Source organism: Ammospiza nelsoni, chromosome 5 (assembly GCF_027579445.1).
Source record: "Ammospiza nelsoni isolate bAmmNel1 chromosome 5, bAmmNel1.pri, whole genome shotgun sequence".
Classification (NCBI taxonomy): Eukaryota; Metazoa; Chordata; class Aves; order Passeriformes; family Passerellidae; genus Ammospiza; species Ammospiza nelsoni.
Genome location: NC_080637.1, coordinates 65,091,224 through 65,108,745, shown reverse-complemented (window position 1 = coordinate 65,108,745; position 17,522 = coordinate 65,091,224). Strand labels below are relative to the sequence as shown.

The 17,522-nt window shown below is 34.7% G+C and overlaps 2 protein-coding genes across 3 annotated transcripts in view; one reads left to right on the top strand and one right to left on the bottom strand.

Moving 5' to 3' along the window:
• Positions 1-4,605: 4,605 nt before the first annotated feature.
• PARPBP (PARP1 binding protein) overlaps positions 4,606-17,522 on the bottom strand; it is a 39,532-nt gene continuing 26,615 nt past the window's right edge. Inside the window, exons 9-11 of one of the 2 annotated variants that reach the window (XM_059472942.1) lie at positions 16,532-16,613; positions 7,930-8,071; positions 4,606-7,291 (exon numbers count right to left, since the gene is read on the bottom strand). In XM_059472942.1, the coding sequence (XP_059328925.1) occupies positions 6,957-7,291; positions 7,930-8,071; positions 16,532-16,613 (559 nt within the window). In that variant the 3' untranslated portion in view covers positions 4,606-6,956. The remainder of the gene's footprint in view (positions 7,292-7,929; positions 8,072-16,531; positions 16,614-17,522) is intronic. The other variant, XM_059472943.1, reaches the window with a different exon arrangement.
• PMCH (pro-melanin concentrating hormone) lies at positions 5,375-6,602 on the top strand. The gene is made up of 3 exons (XM_059472629.1): positions 5,375-5,626; positions 6,132-6,333; positions 6,553-6,602. The coding sequence occupies exons 1-3, from the start codon at positions 5,375-5,377 to the stop codon at positions 6,600-6,602; spliced, it is 504 nt and encodes a 167-aa protein (XP_059328612.1).

Below are 17,522 nucleotides of genomic sequence, written 5' to 3'. Positions count from 1 at the left end.
CAGATGTTTCAATCATACACAAAGTGCACATACTTGGGATGAAAAAGCCATGACTGGAATTGATATAACAGAAGCAGGTACAATTTGGTTAGATTGTTAGCACAGATAATAAAGAAAATACATTCAAGGATACGAGAGTCACTAAATCATAACGTGACTCCCAGTCTTTGGACAACAACCACAAGCATTGCAACAATTAAGGGAACATGCACATATTGTCTCATTCTCTACACCATTGTGCTAATAGCATATGAATGGCAGGAGTAGCATCACACAATGGTTTGGCTTGGAAAGGACCTCAAAGATTATCTGGTTCCAACCCCTTGTTGCTAGAGTAAACAGTGAAGAGCCAAAATCACAGACTGGTATGGCACACCAGAGAGAGAATACCTGGTGGGTCCTTGTAGGTTTTAAAATTTACTTCACAATAACAGAATTAAAAAATAACTGATTCTTTTTCCAGAATTCATGAGGAGAAACCCAGACCCACACCTTAGGTATGTGGCTCAGCATACCATGTGAAAACTATACTAGAACATTTCTGTGTGTAAACACCTCCGACTTCTGTGTTTATTTAAGGAATATCTTACAAAATAGCATATCTCAAAAATGTACCTGACATCCAAAACAGTGTAAAAATATTTCATGGTCTCATAATGCAGCATTATTATTCCATAACTACCAAGATTCCAAACAACTGAGGCTTATACTCTGTCATAAGAAAAAAGCATTAGTAGAAAAAATTCAGATGAAAATGCAATTGTGTTTAAAAGAGCCTGAAATGTAAAAATAAAAATAGAAACAAAAAATAGACAAAAAAAAAGAGACATTTTTGGTAAAAAACCCCAGGTGAAAAACAGTAAATCATTTTGATTTTAATGAAGAGCCAATTTACTGAACAATTGCTCTGCTAAAAAGAAATTGAGCAGAGTTGGATTCATTCCTCTTTCTACATGAGAGCTGCATCTTATCACACAAACTGACTCAGAGGATCCAGCTCAGTAAAAGAACCTGGACTGACGTGTAGGACACAACTACATCATCAATAGGATTCATGGATAATAGGAACTATATTGATAGCAACATTCATCTACCTTATCCAGACCCCTTTCAGATAATAGCAAAGAGAAGAACTGCTGCTCTGCTCCTCTGAAACACCAGCTGTGGTCATCACTGTGTACCAGCAAGGGCATTCACTGCCCTTTAGGGAGCTTAATTCAACAATGGTTCCTGCACCATTGGTAAAGAGCTGACAATAATCAATATTCCTAAAAAAGTTTTCCAGCCTTCATGTTAGTTATGCAAAATAAATTACTCCCCTCAGCACTATCAAAACCATATGAACAGTAATGGTGAAGAGTAGAAATCACAGGAATTTTAGCAGGCTTGCACTGGATAGGCAGCTTCAAAGCCTCTCACAGACATCCTGTGCTCAAATGAAGCTCAAAATTGCAGTTGCACCTCCTGCTTTTTCCTGTATTTTTTTCTTGGCTGAAATCCTCTCATATGCCTGCAAAGCACAGGGGCCCAGTCTTTTTTATTCTCTTTATTGTTCTCATAAGGAAGTTCCTGCTGTTGGTTACAGAATAATTGAGTGTGCCTTGTTTTTACATGAAAACAGAATATTTCACTATCACCACTGGGTTTTTTTCTTAATTAAGAAGCTACTATGGCTTGAGCAATCTCCCTCTTTTCCTCTTTCCACTTCATTGATTAATTGGGCATCCTTAATAGACTTACATATGGATTGCTTTGCAAAAAGTTCTTGAGAAGAAGAAACTTAGGGAGGCAGGGATATATTTCGGGGGGGGGGGGTTAATTTGTTTTTAAACAGTGAATCAGTTAATTCTAAACACAGTGGATTGGCAAATTTTTCCTACAAGAACAGACCATTTTATATAATAGAAATAATTCTAAAAAAGGCCAGACACAGTCACCAATATGTTTATCACTAACTTTGCTGGAAGAAACTATGCATAAATTGTTCTCTGCTGCTGCTGCACAATTCCTTAAGAAATACTCACATTTTTATGTACTTGCTTCAAATGAAATTCTGAAATGCCTTTCAAAACAAACAGCAGAAAATATTTTTAAAGTCTTCCCAACTGTGAAATTAATTTGTAACACAAACAAATGTAACATTTCATTCTATAAATACACAGACTGTAAGTCAACAGAGGACTGAAATGGATACCTCAGATCTTGGGCAGAAATTTGGTAAAAATAATTTAGTTTGTGGGGTTTCACCCCCACCCTTTTCTTGTACATTCTCCTGACACATTTATAGAAGATGACTTTTAGGTTCTCCAAATATTTAGAGCCGTGCCCCTGCACAAGTCCAGAGCTGATCTCTTATGGCAACATTGTGCCTATTTCATGTTAAATCAATTTACTGATTCCAGGTGACTACCAATTCAGCAGGAGGAACAACAAAACAGTGCTAGGCAAGGGTCTTAATTTCCCACAGTCAATAATGAAGTGTGCTAATTACCTCTTATCTGCCCTGTGAACTGCTGACACGCTCTGTCCATTTTTAGCACAGAGAATCTCCACTTTAACACGCGCTTGTTTGGTTTGGTGGGAAGGGTTTGGAACTAAAACACTGAGGAATTTAGATAGAACACACAAGAAGGGATTAGTATTTCCACAAATCAGAGTAAAATACAGCTGTTTGTATAAAATGTGCAAGATCCAAACTAAAAATAAAACAAACAAATCACCTTTTAAAATCAGAAGTAGTAAGCCACTGAGCAAATTAACATTTACCAATTGGTTTTGTGCTATTTTAAGATTGACTAAAATGATTTATTAAGGTTACTTAAATAGTATCTCTTGTATTGTGAAGTTTTTCAATTCTGATAATAGAAAATAATTGAATTTATACAATACATACTGCTTCATTTATTCTTCACTCAATAGGATTAGGAATTAGGAATTGAGCACTTGTACACAGCAATTGCAGCAGTTACAAGACCAAATGAAACTACTGCAATTGTTTTGTAACACATTCATAGAATTCAAAATGAGTACAGAGAAAGTCCAGATATGTTATCATCTAGATTTTATATAGATACATATATAAATGTATATTTATATATATATATTTATATATAGATACACATATAAATTTATATTTATACATATACCACATGAGATTTCTGATGTTAAGAGTTCATATTTTGTTGTAACAAAGTAGAAGCAAGAAGAATTTCTCAAAGGAATGTTTATTGTTCTGAAAGCACTGCTGGGTTAATAATACTATTTATAACTTTTTAAAGTCCGAATAATGGTAAAACATAGAAAATGATGGATTAAAACATCTTAAATTTTTACTAAAATTCTAGTTGCAGGAGGAATAAATAAAAATGTAGATGTCAGAGTGCTAGGATTTCCAAGGCATTATGAAGAGCTGTACACAACACACACATTGCATATCTGCAGGTGTACAAATGTTTTCTGCTTGTTCAGAGCAGTTGATAAGTCATTGAATCTACAGACATGTGCTCTGGATTTCTTGGCAGCCTAGTTAAAAGTTCTACTCATTATCACTCACAATCACCTTGGATCTTCAAACCTTAAAAATTAACAACTACTTCAAGAAGCAGCAGAAGATCCTGGGGCAAGTACCATAAGTCTGCCCTGACAAACACATTCCTTCACTGACATCAGCTTGTGTCTCATAGTAGAAAACTAGCCAGATGCTGTAGACAGACAAACTGAACGATCCAGGTCAGCTGTGTTTTGTATTAAATGATAGAAGCATTAAAAAGTGAGCCCTGTGTGAGATGCTGCACACCTGGGGGTGCCAGAGCTCCAGAGAAGCAGAAGCTCCTGCCACCTACCCAAACTACTGGGTTGATTGCTTGTTTTCCAACTCTTAGACCAACATATGAAAAGAACAGCTTTCTGCCACCACAGCTCCAGAGCACTCCTGTTCTGTCGAGGCTGAGCTAAATGAAAAGTACCTGCAAGAGAGCATGTATGGCTTTTGCTTATTAATTGAAAAAACTGTACAAATACTTAATGTGAGGGAAAAATAAAAATTATTGGATGATAAGTATTAAACCCCGTACAATCAACTCTCAAATTTGTCTCCTCTGTAGACAGGCAGTTAAAGTCAAAGGAAAGAAAACACTTCAATTAGCCAAAGGCAAGTACCAGCTCTACAGCAAGGAAATGAAAAAGATGATAAGCAACAATTCTGTTTGTGAGAGATGCTTTGCCCAGAAATGCATTTTTCTCATTTGGAGAAAAGAGAGAACACCAAAAAAGTTTCTTAGTCAAAATCTGCTTAGTCCAGCATGACATTTTTTCCCACGAAATGTCTTAGCAAGAAGTTACTTTGGCAAGGCAGGTGGTTTTCCAGGAAGTTCAGCAGGGAACAGTGGCCAATTTCCTGGTGCTTTGTCTTGAATAGCAGCATGGTCCCCTGAAGCACTAGCTAAGAGGCACACAGCCAATGGATGTGTGGTTTCTATCACTGACATTAAGAGATTAGCTAAATTTCAGCTGGCCCTATTTGCTTTCCAGATAAGGCAGAAAACCCCAAACCAAACAAAAACAGCCAACAACAACAACCAGCCCCACACAACAACAATGCAACAGTAGTGTGCAGAAACATTTATATTTGCTTCCAGGGTAATAAATACATTTCAAATACATTTCAAATGAAAAACTGAAGTTTACTTTTCTTTCTACATTCTTAGCAAGCATATTTGACTATGTTATATTTGTAGCAGAGAAAGGTCCACTTTCAGTAAGAAAACAAAAACACAGGTAATTAGGTACTAATAAACATTTCTAGCCATTAGCTCTTTGGTATAATGCAACCTGACATAACAGACATCAAAACACAAATTAATTATTTCAGCTTTTACATGGTAGCAGTCTAAGCCATCATCAAATTTCCAGAATTTCAGCTCTTTTGTGAATCCAGATTCACAACCATGATGCATCACACAAGAATCCCTCTTACTTATGTAGATTAGTTACTCTTCTTAAATTGCCTTAACCAGACGTAAGGCTTGATAAACAACTCAAATGGACATCACTTTTTCTGTGAACTTTGCCATATTGATCCACCAAAAGAAACTAATCTCTTCTAAAAACATACAAAGAAACAAATTAGGTATGACAAAGAAATGTTTTAGTTCTAAACAGATGGGATTAGAAGGATTATAGAAAAGGTTACACTTTGATGTGAGTCATTTTAAAAGCATGAACTCATCAGCCATTGAAGTAGTTTCCATTCAACCTGTAAAATATATAAAGTGTGCCATTCCAGAAATGGAAAACACAATTATTTACCACTGGGAAAGATTTCTTAGAATTTGAGAAGTGCCAAACCTTTACGCAAGCATTAAATGACTAAAAAATGTGCATCTCATCATATCTCCTAATTCTCTCCCTTCTCTCTCTTTTTTCTCAAGGTTTTCTACTCTCAGTTTCAAAGTCTCTGCAAGAGGTAGAAGATGAAGATATGTTTCTTGCTGCATTAAATCTAGGAAAAACTCTACAAAATGGAGATAAAAGTATGAACAGAGGAGCTATACCTTTGCTGAAGTACTACAAGACTGAAGACAGCAGTGTTTTCAATGATAAGAATGCTGGAAACACGAAGGTTTTGGTGAGTTCAGTTTTAAATTTTGGCTTAATTGAAATATTGAAATTCATTTACACCCCTTTAGAAAACAAGTGCAACAATTTAAATCAATAACCAGGTTAATATATTAACATACCAGTTCAACATAACATAGTCAAGAAAAAAAAGTTCAACTCTATATACCTAATGCCAAGATTCTAAATGTGTAACTCAGACAGTTGAATTAAATCTGATTTTCACAGACAGTAGCCAAAACTTGGAGGATGGGGGTTGTGGGGGGTAAGAAGAAACTGATATTTATATTTGATGATGTCCCTATATGCAGCAACAGGTTTTTAACTTTGCCAAACATGGGACTCGTTATTTAATTATGTTCATTACACCATTTTGGCCAAGGATGCAATACAGGTCATAACTATTAACGTATGATTTTGAAACATAAAATAACTGCCCTGTTGGAATATAAAGAACAAAATGTGATACAATTGACTTTAAATAAAGATAAACCTCTTGTCTTCCCGCAAAACAGGACAGAGGTTCCAGGCATGATTTCTTCAATCATGTTATGCCAATCAACTTAGGTAGAAAGCAACTACCTTATCCTGCACTGAAGGGAGCCATGGCTTTTCCAGCTGACACCGAAATTCAAAATATTGAGTCAATACAGGAAAGAGAGACCACAGATGAAGAAAATTCAGCTAAATTACCTATTGGAAGAAGAGATTTTGACAGTAAATATATTTTATTTTTACACAGAAAGTTATTTCATTTTGGTAAAGTACACTACAATGTCAATATAGCAATTTGTTATATGTTCATTTAGAGACTACATGACTGTTATGATTCGGTGCACAGGGGAGGGAGCATTTGTTAAATTAATTTTTCCAGAAGCCATAAGAATTCTGGTTCTTTGATGATTTAAATTTTCAAGCTCTTTTTCTCTCCTGTAGTCCTCAGGTGTATGCTGGGAAGAGTCTATCGACCTTGTTGGCAAGTGTGAAAACTACTGATCTCCACCACCTTCTCTGAAGATTAAACATTTTATTCTCAATTTAATGTAATTTGAAGTTACTGAGTGTTAGTGTAACTGTACATACACATCCAAACTTAATTTCCCATTGCATTGTAGAGGGATACATAATTCATTACCAAAAATAACAGTGTAATCATTAACAATGTACTGTTATTAAAAAATAAAATACTTCAGCATGATCCAGGCTTCTAAGTAATTGTCTACTATAATACACAAGATACTTTCAATTATTTACATATGAAAGGAAGTAATTCATAAATTTCACCTGCTTTCTTGCATAATTTTACATCTGCCAATATACATGTATGTGAAAACAAAAACTTAGAGTTGAAAAAAGCGAGTTAATTTTGCCTGACCAGCAATCAACTTATTCTTACTTGCACTTTTGGTCTGTTTTCTTTTTCCACCAATTTTGCTGTCCAATTCCTTCTTAGAGCTGCTTGAAGTCTTCAGTCTTTTAGTATTTTTTTGCAAAGATGGTTCACTTTCCTTGTCACAGATTATTTTGTCATTATTCAGATCCATCTGTTCATTCTCAGAGTTCTTGTTCCTTGGCTGACAACTCAGCTTTCCCATTTCTGTATAACTTCTAGTCTGGTGAACACTTTCAGAAATAGTTCCAAGCCCTGGTACATCAAGACATGAATTTGGACCTTCTGTCATGTAAGAATATCAAAAACATATGTGATGAAATAAAAAGTTACCTGGGAACACACATCCTTTTTCTATAAGGACTGCCATGTTATTTTTTTTAATAAAAAATAATGTATTACCAATAAAACAAAGCTATGCTTGTCATTGCTATTAAATTTGCTATGTGCTCATAAGAGCATTGCCAATTTAAAATTACATTGCTCAAAAACATGTAAGAACTAACTTAGGGAAGTGGATTTATAACTTTAAGATATTGGAAGAGAGGGTTAAAGGGCATAAAAATTTTATATATTATATAGTTTGTAGTGCAGTAAAACAAATTTTCCCCCCTTTAATGGCAAAAATATAAATTGCACTTGGCTTACTTTTGTAGAATAAGAACAGATATGTCATATATGCAATATATATCACTTTTTTACTGCAAGATAGCATCAACATACTCTTCAAACATTTATAATTTCAAAGCATTGGCACTACAATTTTATTGCAAAAAGATTTAACTGGCATATGAGACACGGAGAACAATGAGACATTTTTGTTCCTTTTCTTGAAAATATTTGAGTTATGCTAAAGGCTTTTTGGATAGCATTTAAAGTATTACCCATCACACATTTATTTATTGAATCCTACCACAGCTTACCTGTGGGCTTTCCAGCTTTTAAATGTTGCTTTGGTACAGAATGTTTGCAGGTTGGAATTGCACGGGAATGCTGGCCACTCATTTCACTCAAATCATTTTTATATGTACAGGCAAACTGGGACTTAATTGAAGATTGCTTCATCTGCAAATACCAATCTGCTATTAGCTTCTATAATTTAAAAAAGTGAAAGACAACACCAGCAAGACTTGTATAATAATGAGCTTTACCATTCTTTTCACATAAAATACCAGAACAATGGATATGCTTACATTAAAAATGAAAATTAGATATTAATTTAAAAAGCATAAGGGCTTTCAAGAATAATAATTTATTATTCTATTAAAAGTACTAAAATAATTCAAAACTATGTTTCAGCACCTTCAGAAAGGTACACATTAATTCTTAGATCTTCAAACAAAGCCACTTCACCACTGAATGCCAATGTCTAACTCCTCATTTGCCAAAACATGCCCATTTAGCTCAAGTCTCAGGTAAAATTTCCTCAGCTTATTCTTAAGTTACAGTTTCACATCAGCTAAGAATTTTGGGTCAAGCATTGTACTTTCTGTACAATTGACAATAAATGTTATAGGTTCTGCAAGACAAACTCTGCCCTCACTTCCATTTCAAAGTGCACTGGATTATAGGAATTATATTGAAAGACATAGCACAAAGCAGATATCTACAATATAAGTGGATTTTTAGCTAATAATTCCATCACAACAGCACAGGCAAATTTAAATCAATTTGAGCCGAACAGGTGCTTCAGTAAAAGCATCAGAGAAAAGAACAAGTAATAAGCACTGTTACAAAATAAATATTAATACATAAATAGATAGCAGGAGTGATTTGTTGAATAAGAGGTTTACAGACACTTTTCTGATTAAAAGGTTTGCATTATGCAAGTCTACTTTTCCTCTTAGCACAAGCAAGATTAAACCTGCAGTTCAGATTTGACCTTTAGAGATATACTTTTCTTCTAATTTAAATTCTCAGATTTAGATAGAAGGAAAGAGAATAATGTTCCCAGAAACACCCTTTCCCAGAGGACATTATCCACAAAATTCAGTCACAATTGATGCCACTTTGATGAGATCCTGCTTTCCTACATACAGGGTAACAGACTAGAGCTTATCACTGAGATGCAGCCTAGATATCTCTTCATGGTACTGCTGTTGGCCAAGTGAATACACTGAGTATTTGGAAAAAAATACCTCATTCATTTACAGAAACAAGTTATTCTTTCTGGTTCAATACACCTGGACATAGATAGTTTTAATTTAATCCTCAGTATTCCCTTCAAGAGTCAAAAATACCAAGTTTTCCCTGTTGTCTATCACTCCCAAACTGCAATTTGTTTGGGCCAGATAACAGACTGGGAAAGAAAAGGAGATTTAACAGGACAAGCTAGCAAGACTGACTCTCAAAAACTCAAATATCTTCCTAGTGTTAATCTACTTTGTACTTTAAAATATTTACCACAAAATAAGACTACATACAGAGATATTTACAAGGTTCGTATGCTTCAAGATTATGCCTCAGCTCACTGACTGTAAGTAGAATTATAGAATTGGAAGGGACCCACAAGAACCATCAAGTCCAGCTCCTGGCCCTGCACAGGACACCCCAAGAATCACACCACATGCCAGAGAGCATTGTCCAAACACTTCTTGAATTCTGTCAGGCTTGGTAGTGCAACCATTACCCTAGGCAGCCTGTTCCAGTGCCCAATCAACATTCAGGTGAACATCTTTTTCCTAATATCCAACCTAAACTCCTCAAAAAGCTTCATGCCATTCCTTTGTGTCCTATTGCTGGCCATCTGAGAGTAGAGATCAGAGTCTGCACCTCCTTTTCCTCTTGTGAGGAAGCTCTAGACTGTCTATGTCACTATATTCTTTTCAGAAAGTGTTTTGAAGGATAGAGCACCTGTCTAATTTAAATTTAGTGAACATCATATTGTACAATTATAATATTAAGGAGATACAGGACTTGCATTTCCTTTCAGCTCCAGGTTACTGTAATATTAATGAAAAATATTTTCCAGTACTTGATATGTTTTTGAAAAACTTCATTTTAATCCTTTACAAATTCCTCAATTCTGAATTACTGTTCAGTAAATGACACACATCAAAAATTATGCAACTTCAATGGCTTTCTGTCACATTCATATTGCAAGAGGCAAATAAACTACAATTTTGCAAAGTTGATTAATCTATAATAAATACAGCATGAAGAACAGAAAATTTGAGCAAGAAAGTCTGACAGTTACCATTCTATAACCAGCAATTATTTTTTTACAAACAACAGCATTTCTTTTTACCACTCCCATCTTTCACTTCACTAATTCAGTTTGTAGGGATAAAATATGTGCAGTCAACAGACAGAAGTCAAGCTCAAACACTGAAAAACTCACAACATAAACCCATCTGTGTTTCAACTTCACTGAAGCTTGAAATATGTCTATTGCATCACATACCAGTCAGGCATTTGCAAACAGGACACACAAAGCTCTACCAAATCAGACTGGATGTTAGAACTAATCTAGAGGGTGAATACAGAGTGTAAGACACCTTTGTTGAAGCAGTCAAACTTCTCAACCAGTCTAGGAACATAGATTCAGTAGTATAAAGAACTGTGCTACAGTTCCATACTGTATTACATTGGTTGAAGTAGCAATAAGCACATTTTAACAGCCTGAAGGCAGCACAAAGGAACACAAGTCTAGCATTGAATTACAAAGTAGAGCTTCACTGGAATGTTTTTAAGAACAAAGATCAACCTAAAATTTACTTGAAGCACACAATGCAACCTGTCAACAGCTTGAAAAAGCTCATAGAAAAAAATCTTTTTAAGTTCTTTTATATTAAATTCCCTAAAAATCACTACTTTAAGAGCACCACTCCAACGACCCACTGCTCTGGGAGAGGAAAAATGTTGGGAGATCAGTCTGCTGCACACAAATGGCACACAATGAACTCAGCCTTACTATTCCCTCTCCTCTTCACAAGCAAGTCAGATGTTGCTCTTATCCCCATAAAAAGAAAAGTTCTGCTGCACTTCAGAAGAAAAGGTTCACTGTTACCCTTCTTCAGCTGGGACAAAGTAGGATAGAATTTACAACTGTTTCAGCACAGATAGGCCAATTAGAAGTCCTAATAAGCAGATAAAGCAGTACATTCTCCCACCTTAACATCTGTATCTAGAGAAAGCTTTCAGTTGTTCAAGATGCCCATATAAAACATTTGCTTTTATGTGAAATATTAATGGTGCATGCTCTATTTATTTCTAAATGTTACATTATAATCTGTTCCAGATCTCCTTCCAGCATCTGCATACAGACAGTACTGCCAATATTTAGTCACTAAGAATGTTGAGATTTGGTTTTTATGCACTGGAATGGCATAATAGAATTTGAAAACCTACATCAGTAACAACAAACACATGTTTTTATTTTCTAGCCAAACAACTAGAGTACTGTTTGGAAGGGAAAAAGAGATGAAAAGAAAATTTATTTTCTCCATCCTTACCCTTGTCCTCTGAGAAAAAAAATATTCAAGGTAAGTTGAAAGAGGAAGTTGAAAAAGGGAAAGGAGTAAAAAAGGAGAAGTAACAAAATAATAAATTATATCTTTGCCAAACAAAGGTATATTATTAAAAAATATCCTGGATATCTCAGGTAGATAGAAAGCTTTTATTGTTCTGCAATAATCAATTTATTTTTTTAGCACAATATTGTACCAGCCTTTTGCTATCCCAAAATAACCTGCTACTGTTTTGAGAACATAAACCCCAAATCACCTCATTATTGGCTTTCAAACAAAACTCACAGCTATGGATACTAAACAAAGTAGTTTAGGGGTCTTGTAGAAATGAAAATGGTATTTTCTACACAAATGTGGTTTATCAACTGACATCAAGTCTTTCCTCAGATTGTGTGCTGAACATGTAACCTTTTCATGCTATTTACTTCCCTCCTCTACTAAGCTACCAATCAACTTTGGTGTTCTCCATAATTATATTGCACTAAGGAAACAGACATTTCTTGCAACAATAGATAAGACTACTACGTGAAGATTGTTTTCTCTATTACTATGACTCTTCTGCTCACAATTACAGTGGGCATACAGGAAAACTTGATAACTTCCTGTTAATAGTTTTCCAAGTCACAGTTTATTTGTACTGGAGTCACAAATAGGCAAAACAATTCTCTCAAGTAACAGCATTTAGAGAACTAAGCTATGAAAAATAACAGCAGTGCATGAAGCTAGATATTAAGTCATTTTATAGAGACATGAAAAAGTCACATGAGAAAGGCAAACCAAGATTTTTGCTTTTTTCTTGGAAGGATTTCTATACACAGTAAAATTACAATGAACTTCAAGCATGCCAAGATTTGTTAGAGTTCTTAAGCCACAAATTCTTCTTAAAACTAGATCTGCAGCTATGTTCCCAACTGGAGGGAAATAGTGCCTCATATAGGAAAGGTTGTCTCCGGTTACATTAAGAAAAAAAACCACAGCAAACTACTGAAAGTCCTTGCAGCTGTTTCAGGGTAAGTCTGCTAACAGTGCAGCAGGCTTTCTAAAACAATATATCAAAAGGCCAAAACAATCTTAACTTTGCAAAAAAAGATCTGTTACACTCTCATATATTGCATGCTTACAGCCTAATAACTTTGATTCTTCAGTTTTCAGTTCTGAAGTTCTCAGTTCCACTCAATCCCATTAGTTCAGGAACCGATTTCACCTACAACTTGAAGGTCTCAATATTTTGCAGTGCAGAACACAGATGAAAATCTTATTATGCAACTTTTTTTGTCCTAAGTTGCTCCTGAGGCTAAACAAAGCAGGTTATTGTAACAGCCTGTTCATTCCCCTCTCACACCACTAAGCAAAGCTTTAATAACCCATTGATATCTACAAAATAACTAGTCAACAACAGGGTTTCTACTCATTTCACATAAGCAGAAATATGAGTCAAAAAAGCAGACATAAGGCTGGATGAATCCTTTTCAGATAAAACAATTCTCTCCTGTCCAATTAAGCTGCTTGTGTATTTCAATAAAGCAGACAAGTGACATAACAAGGACAGCTGACAAGAGACATAACTCAATACATGTTCCACAGACCTTTCTGAATTAAAGACTCCTTCTACAAAACACCATTCACCAGAAGACACTTCACTTAAACAACAGATAAACTAGAAACTAAATCGGCTCCCAAAGGAAAAACCAAGTTTCATATTCTTATTCTTACCTACTTCTGCGAGAGGAAATGAAACAATGCAACATGCTTGTTCCCCAGACTTCTTTCTCATCAAGCAATAAGAGCAACAGCTTTGCTTCCCAACAAATGCCAATATAGTTGGGTGATATTTCTGTGTTTCTTCCAGTATTTAATGAGGATTGAAAGATGAAAAATATTTCTTCGTCATTCACTGTTGCCAGGAATTTGTTTTGGCACAGTGGAAACATCCACAAGATTTATTTTATTTCTGAACACCAATTCCAGTTCATAGCTACCTGTTTATTTTATCCACTGTCCTTATTTTTAGATACTAAAACACATAGTGATGATGTGCCCTAGGTCTAAATATTATCAATCTGCATTCCTCCATATAATTCCACAGAAGTTGAGAACTCAGACCCTCTTAAGGAAAGAGGGGAAAACAAATTTTTACCTCTTGCTTCTTTAAAATTTTATTTTTAATTAAGGTATTTCTCTTTTTTCTTTCTAAATTTGCCTAAACTTCTTCATTTAGATATAGGGACTGAGCATACAACCAAACTAAACACCACTACTGTATTTTTCTTCCCTTCTCAAATATCATGGAAAAGACAACTTTTATGGGATAAGTCCTAATGAGACATCCTAAACTTATAATGTAGACTAACCACCTAACACCTATCAGAGGCAGCATGGTAAAAAGGCACTTAGGACAGTCTTTTGGAACTAAAGTTACCATCACATATATGGCAAAAGAAACTTTCTGAAGGATCACAGATATTGAGAAGAAACATCATATTGCTACTCCCTTACTTCAAAAAAAATCTCGTATCTCCTGAATCAATGACTAACACTATGCATAACAAAATTTATAACTTTGAATTTTACAAGCAACCTGTACACATTTCAAGATGTCTGCATGGAATAATAATGAAGACTGACACTGTAAGAAGGCAGTAAATGTTATTCCAGCGCTTGAAATCTACAGCTATGGAGAAGGAATTCTCTGTGCTATGTGCTGTACAGTAACGACGGAGCAAAATTTATTTCTACCAAGAGACATTACAATCCTAGACAAGAAATATGGGGATTCACAGCAAAAGGAACTGAAATTAGTCACTGTAATGGGCATTTATCTCAACAAAAAGCACTACTAAGATGTGGGGAGAGGTTGATTTAAAGGTACGGAAAAAGGTTTGAAAGGAGTATAATGAGTTCTGCAGATATGTATAGGAAATCTCTTCAGCCATAAGAAACTGTATAAAAGCTAAAAGGGTTCAGCTGAAAATTAACAAATGAACAACAAAGACTGGTACTGCAGGGTGAATGTAAGCAAGGACAGAGCAAAGCAACAAATCAAATAATGAGTGGATTCAGACAGGCTAAAACAAGTAGCTTATATGTACTACAATTTAAAGGAACAGACTGAGATGGAAACAACAGGAGGGCATCTAATCACTTTGATAACAATCTTTTGAACAGTAATCTCAGTGAAGGAACATGGGCTAAAGTTGCAACTATCAAGTCTAAGAAAAACATAGAGCAGCACATCAAAAAGTAAAATGAACACCTAGTGAATTATACTTGAGTAGATATAGAAAAAAATATTCCAGAAATGCCATGGAGTGAAAATAAAGCATGTAGAATATCTTCTTCAGTGTTACAAAAATACACCAGGAAAGACAGATCTACCACCTCAAGATCAAGAGCTGGGTATCCACAGGATAGTGTAGAATTAACAGAAGATACCAATTTTGACAAGAGGGACACTTAGGTCACTCAATCTGCAAATTGGTGACAGTTGAAGTTTTGTTTGTAGATGTATGTAGCCACAAAGAAGGTACAGAAAGAGAAAAGAAGAGAAAGATACGGACTTAGAATACAGAGAAGTAGAAACATGCAAAAGAAACTGTAGAAGTTGAGACGTAGAGAGAAAAAAATAAAATGAAATATCAACATTTTAAGAAAGAAGTAGGATTTGATATGAGAGGGTGGAAATCAAAATGGATGGCAGAGAAGTGAATATTAGTTATAGAAGTCATTAGTTGATCAACAACCATTTCAGTTGACTCATTTTTGCTTGTTTCTGTCAAAAACACATCAAACCAGCAAATGTCTCAAATGTGACAGGTAATTACTTTTAGATAATTTTTGCACTTTGATATTGAACACAACTGTTCGTGTATCCAATTACAAAGGTTTCATTAGGATAAGATAATTAAGTATTTCAACATTTTATACAAACATCATGATATTTTTGCTATTTGATGAGTACAGCTGCAATTTAAATGTGTTGTTTACATTAAATAAAGCAGACTTTTTTTTTCATAATTTGCCTATAAATTTTAAACTAAATTTCACCCCAATTAGTGCATGTATCCAAAATGCAAATCCAAAATCATCATTGACCCAATCCACAGAAAAAGACTCAGAATCAAGTTGGAGCATATTTAAAATGCATGGTGAAAATACCAATAGTACTTTTCATTTTGATGTCTTTCTACTTCTTAGACATGCACTATTGTTCAAGTTTATCTAATATCCATGAAAGATATTTTTCCATTGTGCTGTTCTAAAACCAGTACTGATGGCTTAGAACACCTCTTCCTAACATGCTAATTAGATTTGTGTTTTTACATATCAGGACTAAATCTGTAAAAATATTATGCCATTACTTTTATTTAGCTTTCTGTTGAAATACTGCAGAAGACAAGCTCTGCCTCCATCCATAGTCCCAACACTCAAGTTTGCCAATTTTAAGGAAAAATACTTTGTAAAATGCAGCGCATTGAAAGACAGCAATTTTCAGAAATATTGTTCTTTTGAATAGAGCCCCTCACAATATCAGTGTGCTCCTGTAAAGTTCCTTTTCATCTACAAAAGCAAACATTAGCATCTTTATTTTATTGTTCACAAAGCAATGTTATAGAAATGTCCTCAGATTGGTACAAATAAAAAGCATCCAAAGGAAAAAAGCAATGAAACCATCACTATTACACTATTTCATCAGAACTAAAATCAGGTGCCTGTATTCAGTTTAATCTCTGTTTTCAGATAGCTTGGTTTATTTCTGTGGTCCTGGAATACACAGATAGGTAAATGAAGAGAGATGAATTCAGTACATGTTTACTGAGAAATCTTCATTAGGAAGTACTTTTTAGTTTAAAGCCTCTCTCTTCTGGAGTTTTAGGTATTTCTATTCATATTACAATACTGCTCTAGTTGGGCCATTTCCACAGGCTCATCACAATTACATTTATTTAGCTATGGGATCAAAATCTCAGATACCTGATTGAATTGTAACACTGCTACTGTTATTTTATCACTATTATTACAATGCCTCTATATTTGCATAGCAATTCCTACAGGGTACCTTAATTACTTTTTCATCCATAGATTTCAGAATACGTTGTCTGAGAGGTTTTGGAGAAGAGCCACTGGATCGTGCTGGAGATCTATATTAAAAAGAGAAGTATTTAGGATATGTAAAAGCAATTCATTAATAAAAACTGTTGCCATACAAAGTTCCTCAGAAACAGAAAGACAAATACCTTTACTCTCCAAGCTTTATCTTATTTTCTACTTTCTTAAGGAACAACATACACTGTGACAACTCAAAAGAGCACAAAGAAACCAAACCTACAGTTCCAATTTCTGGTACTCATTTTGCAGTGTGTTTCCAATATTGTAGTTCTGCAGACACAATATTATTATTATTATTTGTAATTCTAGTGATGATCATCTAAGCCACCATTCTTCTTCCACTCTCCTGAATAGCATCTGGTTAACATTCAATATAGTTTTTCACATATTTCACACAAAATGTTTCCACTCTCTTACACATCATTATGTAAGTAGTTATATACATCAAGGAAAAAACTTGATGCCTATAATGAAAAAAATTAATGATGCATATAAAGGGGATTTTTTTGGTCTTGAAATAGTAACTAATCTATGCATTTGTAAGTAATTACTTCTGTTTAAGTTCATGGCAGATCAATGTGCATATAAGGACAGGTCCTTCAACAATAATTCATTGATTATTTAGCTCATTTTATCCAATTTTCCATAAATAAAATAAAGAACAATATAAGCCAAATTTTAGTTATTTCTAGCTGTCTCTGGTGCAAAATTTCTGCCATCCTTGCAATGGTTCTCCTATCTTAATTGCCAAAATACGTAGCTTCAAAATAGCCTCATCATGTTACTGTCAACACTATTGTTCTGGTTCATGAATCCTCTTTGTAACCAATAATTCTTTGTAACCAAATTCTCAGCATCCTGTTTTGTCAACAGCTAATGATTCCTCAGGACCTATGACCAAATCAATCATCCTGTTTCTTCAGCGCATGGACAGGTGAGTT

Coding starts and splice junctions, on each gene's coding strand:
- PMCH (XM_059472629.1), top strand. CDS start 5,375: ATGTGCATCTCATCATATCTCCTAATTCTCTCCCTTCTCTCTCTTTTT. Junction 5,627..6,131: donor CTGGAAACACGAAGGTTTTG/GTGAGTTCAGTT, acceptor CCCGCAAAACAG/GACAGAGGTTCCAGGCATGA. Junction 6,334..6,552: donor TGGAAGAAGAGATTTTGACA/GTAAATATATTT, acceptor TCTCTCCTGTAG/TCCTCAGGTGTATGCTGGGA.